Here is a 14,458-nt window from a genome sequence, read left to right on the forward strand (position 1 = left end):
TTTTATTCCCCCTCTAGCACTTCTTCGCCTCCCTCCACCATCCTGACCAACCGTAACCCTAGAATCTGTTGACTTGGTATCATTGTAAATTCACAACTGATTCTAACCTGCATATTTTAGAAATCCCCGGTACTGGGGAAATTCAGTGCACTTACCAAGGAAGTGAACTCTTTTCTCCCCTTCTCCCCCTCTCTCTTTTTCCATTCCCCATTCTGGCTCCCCTTTTACCCCTTCTCTTCTCCTCATCTGCCTATCACCTCCTTCTGGTGCCCCTTCTTCTTCCCTATCTCCCATGGTCCACTCTCCTCCCCTATACGATTCCTCCTCCTTCAGTCCTTTATCACCTCCCAGCCTCTTACTTCATCTCCTCTTCCCCCAGTCATCCACGTATCCTCTCATTTATCGCCTGTCAACTTGCAGTCCTTTCTCTCCCTCCACCTTCTTATTCCGGCTTCTGCCTCCTTCCATTCCAGTTCTGATGAAAGCTCTAGCCTAAAAGATCGACTGTTTACTTCCCTCAACGGATGCTGTCTGACCTGCTGTGTTCCTCTTGCATCTTGTGTGTCTCGCTCAAGATTACCTCCAGAATCCCCTGTGTTTATTAAGTGAAATCTGTTTTGATTTCTTGTGCGCCTTCTGTTTAATCCTTGCCGCCTTTACCTCAGGCAAACATCAAGGAAGTGGATGTCTTGATCCCAGCCAAACTGCACAACTCCCTGATCGGGGCCAAGGGACGTCTGGTGCGGTCGCTGATGGAGGAATGCGGAGGGGTGCACATTCACTTTCCATCCGAAGGATCAGGCAGCGACAAAGTCACCATCAGAGGTCCTGTGGAGGAGGTGGAGAAGGCAAAGAAACAGCTGCTTCAGCTGGCTGAGGAGAAGGTACTTCACTAACCATGTTCATTTTTTTAAAATTAGCTTTATATGTCACACTTATGTCAAAATATACAGTGAAATGCATTGCTTGTGTCATTGCCATACTTGCGACACCAACGTAGCATGTCCACAACTTACTAACCCTAACCCCTACGTTTTTGCTCTCCCTACCATCCACTGGGGACACTTATCAGGAGCGCTGTGTACGCAGGGCCCATAGTACTATCAAGGATCCCACCCATCCATCTGGCATCCTCTTTGACTTTCTACCATCAGGCAGGAGACTCTGATGAATAAAAGCAAGAATGGTCAGCATGGGAAACAGTTCCCTCCCTCAGGCCATTAGGCTTCTGAACACCCAACCGCATCGCATTCAAAGTAAGAATGTTCTGTACCACACAATATTTAACTTGTGCACAATGTAGATTTTACCCTCACTTTCCTAAATTATTGTGTGTTATGTGTGCTACAGTGTTTTACACCCTGGTCCTGAGAAGTGTCTCATTTGACAGTATACGTGTATATAGTTAAATGACAATAAACTTGACTTGACTATGGGTGGAAACTGGAGCACTTGAAGCAAATCACGCAGTACAAGCTTCTCACAGATAGTGGTGAAAATTGAACCTCAACTCTTACAATTGGTGCATTAAAGCATTATGCTAACCACTACGCTACCGTGCCACCTCCTAATATCAACACCAATACTTGATGTTATTGCATATTAAAGATTGCTATTGTTTGAATTATCGAAACATATGGTGAAATTGAGCCATTTGCATTGATGATTAGCTGGGAGGAGCCCCCAAGTGTCACCCTGCTTTGAGCACCAATATAGCATACTTGCAGCTTACTAACCCTAACCTGTATGTCCTTGGAATATGGGAGGAAGCTGGAGCACCAGCATAAAACCCACACAGTCAGAAGGAGAACGTGCTAACTCCTTACAGACCACGGTGGGAATTGAACCCCAATCACCGATCGCTAGCACTGTAAAGCCATTTAAGCCACTATGCTACCATAAAGCATTCACGTTCCCAGTTCTTTATTGAGTTACAGAGCACGAGAAACAAACCAAGACTCTCACAACATTTTGTACAAGCACTTAAATCGCCTCCTCCGCCTCAGTGACCTTGAGCTTGGAGTGATGATTGTGTCACGGAAATTCCCTTGTGTACCTGCCAGAGTCTCAACATCTCACATTCTTACTGTAGGGCGCCATGGTAGCGCAATGCTATTACATCTCGGGGCGTTCCAGAGTTCGGACTTCAATTCCGGTGCTGTTTTGTAAGGAGTCTCTGCACGTCCTCCCCGTAAAATGCATGGGTTTTCCGCAGTTCTCCGGTTTCCTCCCACTGTCCAAAGATATACTGGGTAGGTTAATTGGTCATTGTAAATTATCCCGTGATTAGGTTAGGGTTAATCGGAGTTTTAGGGTTGCTCAAAGAGCCTACTCCGTGCTGCATCACTAAATAAATAAAATCTACTTTTCATGACTCCCTGAAAGGCCTGTTAAATATGATTTCAAGTGTCTATTAATAAAGAGCCAGATCAAAGGCAAGGGAATTAGACTAAACCTTTTACAGTAACTCCAGTGAATCTCCCTTTTTTGTATTGTACTCAGTTGGTAGAGCTGCTGCCTCACAGCCCCAGGGACATGGTTTGATCCTGACCTCCAGTGCAGTCTGTGTGGAGAAAATAAGGAGAGGCTTAAATAGGGGAGATGGAAATTCTTCTCAAAGCAGGGGTGTCTAAACGAGATGGCATAGGTTTAGTTCAAACTAAATTTCAAAAGTAAATTTATTATCAAAGTACAGTCGGATCTGGGTAACTTTCGATCCCTGGGTTCTTTTAGGAACTCAAGAATGGGCGATAAACTTTAATTCTTCCCAAGCATTTATTTTAAAGTTTAAACAAAGAACAGATACTAAGCAAATAAAAGCCCGGTGATAGGGAGCAAATGAAAGGTGAGAAATTAAAGAAATTCAATAGCTTCAATATGGCGCTTTGGAAAAATCTTGTCACCTTTATACTCCAGATCACAGAAATTCATTCGATGAGAATAACCCAATCAACGGTTGCACAATTATAGCACGTAGGTAATATGCTAATTAAAAATGTAAAAGGGGCAATAAATCGTTACGTAACTGCTAAACCGCATTCTGCTAGCAAGAGAAGGCTAACCACCCCATACTCTGAAAATACAGGATACAGATAGTTAAAAATACAGTCAGTAAAAAGGAAACTACAATTAAAACTATTAAAGTTTTGCATTAATTCAACTAATATCTTACAAAAAAGTAAAAAAAACTGATTTCAACAGTACATTCATGTCACCATATGTATATATTGAGATTCATTGTTTAATGGGCATACTCAATAAATGTATAGAATAGTAACCGTAACAGGATCAATGAAAAGCTGCCCAACTTGGGCATTCAACCAGTGTTCGACTCAGAGGGAAATTACATGCCGCAGATTGCACTGAGGGTAATTTGGAAGATATTTAGCATGATTGTCGGCAGGCTGCAGAACATCACTGTGGTTCTCTGGCGCCATCTTGAGGAAGAGGTTCAGAAGGGATCTGAGGAGGAATTTTTATTTACCCAGAGGGTAGTTGGAATCTGCCCCCTAAGCCTGAGGGGGTGTTGAAGAAAGACATTCCCACCACATTTAAGATTATCTAGACATGCAGGTTGTATCACTGAGGCAAAGAAGGCTGCAGATTTCCTCATGCTGGCTAATGAGATTCATATAGATGGGTGCCATGGATATGGTGGGCTGAAGGGCCTGCTTCTGACTCTGTGGGGGAGTCCAAGGCCAGTGGGCACAGCGTCAGAATGGAACTTGGTGCCTTTAGAACAGAGATAAAGAGAAATTTCTTCAGTCAGAGGATGGTTTGCCTGTGGAGGCCAAATCATTGGGTATATTAAAGCCGAGTTTGAGAAGTTCTTAATTAGAAAGCATATCAAAGGTTACGGGGAGAAGGCAGGAAAGTGGGGTTGAGAGAGATAACAAATTAGCCGTGATCAAATGGCAGAGCATACTGAATGGGCTGCATGGCCTAATTCTGCTCCTATCTTATTATGCTATGTAATTCCACCACTTTAGAAACTTTAAAACTACTTTAAAATAGTAACTTTAAGAAAATGGATGAAATGTATTAAGATATGATGAGAAACTAGACAAGGAATGATTTGGATGGTCCTACCAAAGAGATACCTTGGAGCACTGGGCTGAAAGGCTGACTGGTTTGATCCATCTCCTTTACACTAGACACACCACAGCCCCTCACATAATGTACCTCTTCATCAGAAGGCCTGGTGAGGGGTCTCGGCCCAAAATGTCAACTGTTTACTCTTTTCCATAGATGCCACCTGACCTGCTGATTGAGTTCCTCCAGCATTTTGTGTGTGTTACCCCTGCACTGTCCCGTACTTAGTGGGGGGGTTGCAGAGGGGAGCTTCGACATTAATAGAGTCATAGAGCACTATTCCTATTCAAATATTTATCACATGCACATCAAAACATACAGTGAAATGCGTTGTTTGCATTGACAACCAACATACCCAAGGATGTACAGCACTGAAGCAATCACTTCGGCCCATCTAGTCCATGCTACACTGTTATTCTGCTATCATAAACATGAGAAAGTCTACAGATTCTGGAAATCCACAGTAACTCACACAAAACGCTGGAGGAACTCAGCAGGCCAGGCGGCATCTATGGAAATGAATAGATTGTCAACGATTTGGACCAAGACCCTTCTTCAGGACTGAGAAGAAAGGGGGAAGATGCCAGAATAAAAAGGTGGGGAGAGGGGAAGGGGGATAACTGGAGGGTGATAGGTGAAGCCAGGTGGATGGGAAAGATCAAGGACTGGAGAAGAGGGAATCTGATAGGTGGGGAGAGTGGACCATAGGAGAGTGAGAAGGAGGGGAGTTAAAAGGTCAGAGCGGGGAGTAGAGGAAGGAGGGAGGATTGTTTACCAGAAGGAGAAATAGATATTCATGCCATCATGTTTGGAGGATACCCAGACGAAATATAAGGTGTTGCTCCTCCATCCTGAGGATGGACTCATCTTGGCACAAGAGGAAGCCATGGAACGACACATTGGAATGGGAATGGGAATTCGGATTTGAAGAATTCCTCCGGCATTTTGTGCATGTTATTCTGCGTAGTCCTATTGCAATGCACCTCGACCATAGCCCTCCACATCACTGCCATTCATGTACTTCTCCAAACTTGTCGCAATCGAATCTGCATCCACCATTTCCACTGGCACCTTGTTCCACACTTGCACCACCCTCTGAGTGAAGAAGTTCCCCCTCAGGTTCCCCTTAAATATTTCACCCTTCACCCTTAAGCTATGACCTCCAGTTCTGTTCACAGAGTCCCTTCTCTCCATCCCCCCCCCAACACTACAGCAAATCAACAACTGCACCGTGGAGTTGCACGCCAAACCAGAGTACCACAAGTTCCTCATCGGCCGCGGTGGGGGGAACATCCGCAAAGTGCGCGACCGTACTGGGGCCAGGATCATCTTCCCAGCAGCCGATGACAGGGACCAGGAGCTGATCACCATTGTCGGCAAAGAGGAAGCCATTAAGCAGGCACACAAAGAGCTGGAGATTCTCATCAAGAACTTGGTGAGTACCCTCATCCTCTCACCCCCTCTCTCCACTATGTTACAAGAAAGATCTTATATCAGATTCAGGTTTATTATTGCTGACTTGCCTGTCATGAAATTTGTTGTTTTGCAGCAGTACCAAGCAAAAGTATCAGTTAGTCAGTCAGTGGGTGCCGTCCCGAATCCAGGATTGGTGGCTATGCACCTCCATCTTCTTTGATCTTGCGCTCTTTTTCTGGCCTCAGCATAACTCAACCCAGTCCATTGCCTCACATTATCGTACCAAGTGGTTCGCTGCCTTCCTCTTTCTCTCTTTCCTTCTATCATCCCTTCCAATAACAATTTCTGCAGTCCACCACCTACAAGTGCCCGGCATAAGCATAAAATTACCATAAATTACAAATAGTGCAAGAAGTAAAGGAATAATCAGGTAGCGTTCGTGGACCATTTAGTAATCTGATTGCAGAGGGGAACAAACTGTTCCTGAATTATTGAATGTGGGTCTTCAGGCTCCTGTACCTTTTCCTCCGATTGAAGATACGTCTCTACCAAAGGAGGTGTAAGCCTCCCGGAGGACCACAACCTTGTCATAGGGTTTAGGGGCTTGAAGCCTCAATAATCCAGAGAGCTATGCTGGCTGGAGTCAAGGCTTTAGGCTTTGTTTCTGAGTAGGGTCACCCATGCCAAATAGGTCAAAGGATAGAGGCCATAGTGGTCCACCAGTCCTCCACGTTTGGGGTTTCAGCTCAGGGCTAGTAAAACAAAACCGTTCCGGAAACAGCATTGAAGAATCTTTCTACATCTGAGTGCAACGGTATTCCTGAGTCTCCACCTGGGACTTGCATGACTCTCAGTAGTGAAAACTGAGCTATCGACACGAGGAAGGAAGCCCTGAACACCACCAGAGATGGAGGACCTTCATTGCTGCCCTAAATGCCAATGGCATAACAGGTAGTAACACAAAGGAGGTGTAAGATGCTCCTTCACTCAGCTAACCTGCAGGTTACCCTTAGGCAAGGTATGGCAATTGCTTAGTCACGGGATCAGGTGGTGGATGGTCGTATGAGCAGCTGGTGCATATCACAAATCCTGGTTATGTGACCACTGTCACCAGGCAGACAATTCTCTGAACAATATTGATAATTGCTGGGGTCACCCATCTTGTAAAGACACTCCCCAGAAGAAGACAATGGCCACTTCTCTAGGAACATTTGCCAAGAACAACCATAGTCAAAGACCATGATTGCCTGCGTCATACAACATGGCACATAATGAAGGTGATGAAGCCTTCAGTGCACAGTATTATAAGAAACTGTAGAGGGCTCTGTTGCTGCTATAACCCTCCCTGTTATAAGGACATCTTTAAGAGGCAGTGCCTCAACAATATAGTACCTTCAAAAGGCAACATCCAACATTGAGGACTCTCACCATACAAAGCCACTGCCTGGGCTAGAAAATAATAGCTATGAGAAATTTGAATTGACACACAAAATGCTGGAGGAACTCAGCAGGGCAGGCAGCATCTATGGAGGGAAATGGGCAGTGAAATTTGGGTTGAAACCCTCATCTGGATTGGTCCTGGTGTTGGTTCTGGACTGTATATTTCACCCACAGTTGCTACCTGACCTGTTGAGTTCCTCTAGCATATTTACTCAGATTTTCAACATCTGCAGTCTCTTTTGTGTCTCCTTTAAGCTTGATTTTTTTTTCCTTTTAGATCAGAGGAGGCTAAGTGGAGACATAACTGAGGTGCATGATATTACATGGAATCTAGTTAACAGAAATAGGAAGGAGCAACACACATACAATGCTTGAGGAACTCAGCAGGTCAGGCATCATCCGTGGAGACGAACAAACGGGCCAAGACCCTTCATCAGGACGACTTGGTCTGAAAAGTCGACTGTTTATTTCCCTCCATGGATGAATCAGTATCAAAGTTCAAAGTACATTTACTATCAATATATACGTTATAGAACTTTGAAATTCGTCTCCTTACTGGCAGCCACAAAACAAAGAAACCTAATAGAACCCTTTTTAAAAGAAGACTGTCAAACACCCCAATGTGCAGGGAAAAAAAACAAATCGTGCAATCAACAAAAGCAAACTAAAGATTGAAGTTCTCGAAAGTGAGTCCGCAGCCACAAAGCCAGTCATTACTGCAGCTGATTCAAGAGCCTGTTAGTTGCAGGCCACAGTTCAGAGCAGAGACAAGTAAACCTTGCAGAGCAGTGAGTTGAACCAGCCTGTCCCTCTCCTCCAGCCTCAGCACCCTGACATTTACAATCTCGTACTGCACTTAAGTTGTGCAAATGACAGTCCATTTCCCTCTACTGATGCTCTCCGACTTGCTGAGTTTTTCCAGCGTTTTACTATTTTGAAGGTGGGTCTCAGGTCTGAAGCAGAAAACTTCCGGAATATATTTTACTACTTGTTAATTTACTTTATTACTTTATGTGTTATGTGTGTGAGTTATATGGACTGTGTTATGCACCTTGGTCCGGAGGAAAATTGTTTCATTTGGTGATGTACATGTGTACGGTTGAATGACCATAAACTGAGCTTGAACTTGGACTGAACAGGGTCAGTGACGGGTGAAAGGGGGGGGGAGACAGAAATTGGATGTTGGGGTTTATAGAAAGAGAAGGTATCACAAATATCGGGCACACACACTAGATGAGCTCATACCTTGATCATCCTTCTCTCCCCCGCCTTCACACCCTGCAGGATAACGTCATTGAAGACCTGATGATCGTGGACCCCAAGTATCACCGGCACTTTGTGGCACGCCGGGGCCAGGTGCTGCGGGAGATCGCCGAGGAGTACGGGGGTGTGACTGTCAGCTTTCCCCGTACTGGGGTGCAGAGTGACAGGGTGATGCTGAAGGGGGCGAAGGATTGCGTGGAAGCAGCCAAACGCCGGATACAGGAGATCATTGGGGACCTGGTAAGCATGTTGCAAAGTCTGTACCACCGCTCACAACCGCCCACCCATTCGTTTATCTTGTGTCATAGTTACCACTGTGCACAGTGAGATCCCATGGACTGAGACCTCATATGGAAATTCACAAATTACCATCCAAAATATTTGAGACAACAGGCTCAGTTTTATTATCACTCATATACGATATGGAATTTGCTGTTTTGAAGCAGCAGTACAGTGTAAAATTATAAAAATCAAAATCAGGTTTAATATCACCGGCTTATGTCATGAAATTTGTTGTTATGCAGCAGCAATACATTGCAATAAAAATAATAAAACTGTGAATCACTGTAAGATATGTATTAAAAAGTCAGGTTCAATAATTAGTGCAAAAATGTAGTGAGATAGTGTTCATAAGTTCAATGTCCATTCAGAAATCAGATGGCAGAGGAGAAGAAGTTGTTCCCGAATTGTTGAGTGTGTGCCTTTAGGCTTCTGTATCTCCTCCTTGATGGTAGCAATGAGAAGAGAGCATGTCCTGGGTGATGGGGATCCTTGAAGTCCTGGATGCTGGAGAGGCTAGTGCCCTTGATGGAGCTGACTAACTTTACAACTCTCTGCAGCTCATTTCGATCCAGTGCAGTGCCCCCCCCAACCCGTGCCAGACGGTGATGCGGCCAATTAGAATGCTCTCCACGGCAAATTAAATAGTACAAAATTAAAGGAAAAATGAGGTAGTGTTGATGAACCATTCAGGAATCTGATGGCGGGTGGGCAAGAAGTTCTTTCTGAACCGATGAGTGTGCATTTTATTCTTCTGCGCCTCCTTCCTAATGGGAGTAATGAGAAGAAGGCATGTTCCAAATGATGAGGGTCTTTTACGATGGATGTTGCCTTTTAAAGGTGCTAACTTCTTGAGGTACTGCCTCTTGAAGATGTCCTCAATGGTAGGGAGAGTTGTGCCAGTGATGGAGCCCTCTACAGCCTCTTGTAATACTGTGCATTGGAGGCTCTATCATCATCATCATGTGCCGTATCGTATGACATGGGCGATCATGGTCTTTCCATAATCATAATTGTTCTTGGCAAATTTTTCTACAGTAGTGGTTTGCCATTGCTTTCTTCTGGGTAATGTCTTTACAAGATGGGTGACCCCAGTCATTACCAATATCTTCAAGATTGGCTGCTTGGCATCACTGGATCTTGTGATATCCACCAGCTGCTCATATGACCATCCATCACCTGCTCCCCTGGCTTCACGTGACCCTGATCTGGGTGGGGGGGGGGGGTGCTAAGCAGGTGTTACATCTTGCCCAAGGGTGAACTGAAGGCTAGCAGAGGGAAGGAGCATCTGACACCTCCTTTGGTAGAGACATCTCCACTCTGCCATCCCACCTATATCAGGTAATAATGCAGCCAATGAAAAAACTGAGTATCTCTAGAAATTTACAAGCGTCTTTGGTGACAAAAATCTCAATCCTCTAACAAAGTAGGGCCGTTGGCATGCCTTCTTCATGATTGCATCAATGGGTTGGTCCCAGGACAGATCCTTAGATGTTGACACCCAGGAGCTTGAAGCTGCTCACTCTCCGCTGCTAACCCCTCAGTGAGGACTAGTGTGTATACAGATACGGAATATGGGTGTGGTTGTTTATTGCATGAGTAGAATGAGGTACATGTATCATGCAAAACTTGCTTGTAGCAGCATCACAGGCACATAAAAACAGACAACACACACTGTAGAATAGGTTGCACATAAATTATGCATACATTACACAATACTGCAAAACAACATTAGTCATTAGTTAAAAAAAATACAATCACAGACAAGACAGTGGCAGTGCAAGAGCTGGTCCCTGGTGTTCCGGTGCTGAGGTAAGGTTAGGGTTGTGCAGGCTGGTTCAAGAATGTGATATCTGTTGGAAAAGAGAGAAAATTTTGTTAGCCACAGAATAGTACATCAGTGGAATTTGTTGTCACAGGTAGCTGAGGAGGCCAAATCATTGAGTATATTTAAGGCAGATGTTGATAGATTCTTGATTAGTCAAGGCATGAAGGGATACTTGGAGAAGGCGGGGGATTGGGGCTGAGGTGGAAATGGATCAGCCATGATCACATGGCAGAGCAGACTCGATGGTCCCAAATGGCCTAATTCCGCTTCTACGAGGGGTGATTGATAAGTTCGTGGCCTGAGGTAGAAGGTGTCAGTTTTAGAAAACCTAGCACATTTATTTTTCAATATAGTGCCCTCTTACATTTACACACTCAGTCCAGAGGTCGTGGAGCATACGGATCTTGGACCTCCAGAAAGTGTTCACAGCAGGGGTGATTGATAAGTTCGTGACCTAAGGTAGAAGGAGATGAGTTATACAGCTCTCATTACATGCAGTTCAACTCTTTGAGTGATTATGCAGAAAGTTTGAAGTTAATAACTCATCAGGGGTGATTGATAAGTTTGTGGCCTAAGGTGGAAGGAGATGAGTAAACCACCTTTTCCCTTTCTCCTGTCAGTAAAAATGGTTCCTCCAGGCTTAGTAGCTAAGTGGTTGTCAGAGGCTATTTGAGATGCACACCACTGGGAGCATTTCATAGGTAGGAGGAACTTATCCCCATTACCACCATCCCCTCCCCTCCGGCTATAACCACCCTAGGGAGCCTTGCCCAAGGGTGCGCTGCGGGCTAACGGAGGGAAGGAGTCCTTTGGTAGAGACGTATCTCCACTCTGCCATCCCACCTTACGCACAGATACTGAGGCTTAACATTATGGAAAATCGATGTAAGACATTTCCTCGGAATGTAGCCCCTCATAATCGCCCTGTACTCGTTCTGATTTCTGTTTTTTCTTTGACCATGTCTTCACAGGAGGCACAGGTGACCCTGGAATGTGTGATCCCACAGCGATTCCACCGAGCGGTCATGGGCCTGAAGGGCTCCAAGGTGCAACAGATCACGAGGGACTGCGACGTGCTGATCAAATTCCCTGAGCGAGATGATAACCAAGGTATGTTTCCGATGGGGTGAATGCTGTCCTGTGGCCTCAGTAGCCTAGGAAACATCAGCATGATTCACGTCCCAGAGCAACACAACAATCACCGGAGGAACTCAGCAGGTCAGGCAGCACATGTGGAGAGGAATGGACGGTGAACGTTTGAGTCAAGGCCAGATGAAGGGTCTCGATCCCAAACATCAACTCAACAGATGCTGCCCGACCCGCTAGGATTCCATCATCTAGTTGTGTCTCCGTGAACCTTGACTCAACTCATTGGTTATTTTAGATCAACCAACAGTCTGCTGGAGAGAGGTAAAAATAAAAATCAGTTTTATTTGTCACTTGCACATGAAAGCCTTCAGCGAAAATGTATCATTTGCATCGAATCAAATCAGTGAGGATTGTGCTTCCGGTGCCAACATAGCATGCCCACAACTTACTCAAGTTCTAACCCATATGTCTTTGGACTGTAGGAGTAAACCGGAGCACCCAGAGGAAACGATGGTGTAGTGGTTAGTACAACACTTTGCAGTACCAGCAACCCGGGTTCATTTCCCGCTGCTGCCTGTGAGGTGTTTGTACGTTCTCCCCGTGACTGGTTTTTTCCCACATCGCAAAGACATACCAGTTGGTAGATTAATTGATCATTGTAAATTGTGCCGTGATTAGACTAGGATTAAATTAGGGGATTGGTAGGGGCACGGCTCAGAGGGCCGGAAGGGCCATATCAACACTGTCAGTCAGTCAGTCAATCAATCCATCAACCAATCAATAAACAAATAGAAATTTACATAAATACCCCAATGTTACCATAGGCGTTGTGATAGCGTTACGCTAACCACTATACTACTGTGACAATATTTTTTGTTGTTTTTTATAAATTTAAAAACAATTTTTAAAAATACTGATCATTCCACCATGTGTTAAGCAGCATCTCCCTCTGGGTTGGGATTGGAACGAAGTGAACAGAGTGCTGAGCGTTCAGTGGGGGGGATTAGAGGAGGCGAGGGGTGTGGACGAAATTGAGGCAATTGATGTTCAGATTCAGTTTCTTGTTGTGCACATCAGGATGTAATGAAATGTCTTTCTCCCGTGAAACTCATAGTAAAGACTGGCAGTGTTAGATATGCATGGAGCAAGGGTGACAACAGAGTGTTCTGATTTGACATTTTTCTGCGGCATGTTAGCCACGGTACATGCTGTGCAATTCACTGTGCGGGAGCTACAAACCAGACTCAACAAGACGAGAAAACATGCACACTCAAAAACCCAGAGAGAGCCCTCCACATGTAGGAGGCCCAATTGGCCGCAGTTGATCTGATACAGTTCAAAACTCTCCCCTGTAGATGGGGATCACAGAGGAAGGAAATAAATGAGGTAAACAGAAAAGTTATGAATTGTCTCAAAGGTTCATTAATTATCCAAGTATGTATGCCGTATACAACTCTGGGATTCGTCTTCTCCAGATAGCCGCCAAACAAGGTAAAACCATGGAAGTTGTTCAAAGAGAAACATCAAACCCACCCCCACACACAAAAAAAAACACCCCAACCCCCTCCACCTGCACTAAAAAAACAAGAAAGAATAGACAGAAACAAAATATAAAAATCATAAGACTGGAAAAAGTCCACAGTCCAATCCATAAACGTAAAACCTCGGTAACATCCTCCAACGTCATCAAAAGAGAGAGACACCAAGCGAACGCAGAGGCCTACAATGCAGGCACAGCGAGCTGACGTCAGCAATAGGCCACACAGACTCTTCTCCAGCACCAGCTTGGTACCAGCCACCTTCGTGGGCTGCCAATGGTGGGGGGGGTGTATAGCTTCTAACTCTGTGCCTTGCTGGTTAGCTGATGTCAGGTCAGTGAACTGGGAATCTTCTCTTCCCTTGATAAAGCATCCATTAGTTCATCTGCTGGGACGATGGCTTCCTCACCAGAGGACGCTCACTGCAGGTTGTCCAGCGTGTGGCAGCACTAAACTGACTCAGTAAAAATGTTTAATCATGCTACTCCATTGACGTTCTTGCTCCGTGCACACAGAACACTCAGCATTGGAGAGGGGGAGGTTGGCGAAAGGAGGCAGTGGTGAAGATCTGGCAGGGTTGGAGCTGGGACAAGGCCTGGGCTCAGGAGCATGTAACAGGAGCCGAGTGGGGAGCTCGGAAAAGAAATGAAGGAGGAAGAAGTGTGGCATGGTGGCTGGGATGTGATGGGGATCTGTGCTGAGAAAACAGGAGTGGAAGAATGAACCAGGATCAGTTTTATCACCACTGAAAAAAGTCGTGAAACATGTTATTTTGCAGCTGCAGTGTGGGCATAATAATTTACAATAAAATTAAATAGTGCGAAAGAGGAATAGCAGGATTATTCAGAAATCAGATGGCAGAGGAGAAGAAGCTGTTCCTTTGTGCTGAGTGTGGGTTTTCACTTCCTTCCTGATGGTAGTAACAGGAAGAGAGCATGTGTTGGATGGCTGGGGTCCTTAATGATAGGTGCAGTCTTTTGAAGATGTCCTTGATGGTGTGGAAGGTAGCGCCCATGATGGAGCTGCCTGAATTTACAACCCTCTGCAGCCTCTTGCGATCCTGTGCAGTGGAGCCTTCATACCGGGTGGGGATGCATCCAGTCAGAATGCTCACCATTATACACCTGTAGAAAAGTGCCAGAGCCTTTGGTTCCTTAAACTCCTAACAAAGCAGAGGCACGAGTGCCCCTTCTTCATGATTACGTTGGGATAAATCCTGTGAGATGTTGATGCCCAAGAACTTGGAACTGCTTACCCTTTCTTGACCCTGTCCACTGCAGACCCCTCAGTGAAGATTGGTGTGTGTCCTCCTAACTTCCCCTTTGGTGACTTGATAGAGGTGTACAAGATGATAAGAGGCAAAGATCGAGAGGACAGCCAAAGACTTTTCCCTAGGGCGAGAAAGTAGAAGGGAACATACGAGGTGGCACAGTAGTGTAACGGCCAGCACAATGCTTTAGGGCTCAATTCCCGGTGCTGTCTGTAAGAAGTTTGTACGTTCTCCATGTGACTG

General features: G+C 45.2%; 1 protein-coding gene across 7 annotated transcripts in view; it reads left to right on the forward strand.

Annotated features, from left to right (window-relative positions):
• The window catches only part of LOC134346925 (vigilin-like), a 269,588-nt gene that overhangs the window by 222,944 nt on the left and 32,186 nt on the right, over nt 1-14,458 (forward strand). For all 7 annotated transcript variants that reach the window (XM_063048789.1, XM_063048785.1, XM_063048790.1 and 4 more), the window contains 4 exons: nt 666-884; nt 5,306-5,527; nt 8,233-8,451; nt 11,290-11,428. In XM_063048789.1, the coding sequence (XP_062904859.1) occupies nt 666-884; nt 5,306-5,527; nt 8,233-8,451; nt 11,290-11,428 (799 nt within the window). The remainder of the gene's footprint in view (nt 1-665; nt 885-5,305; nt 5,528-8,232; nt 8,452-11,289; nt 11,429-14,458) is intronic.

Source organism: Mobula hypostoma, chromosome 5 (genome assembly GCF_963921235.1).
Source record: "Mobula hypostoma chromosome 5, sMobHyp1.1, whole genome shotgun sequence".
Taxonomy (NCBI): domain Eukaryota; kingdom Metazoa; phylum Chordata; class Chondrichthyes; order Myliobatiformes; family Myliobatidae; genus Mobula; species Mobula hypostoma.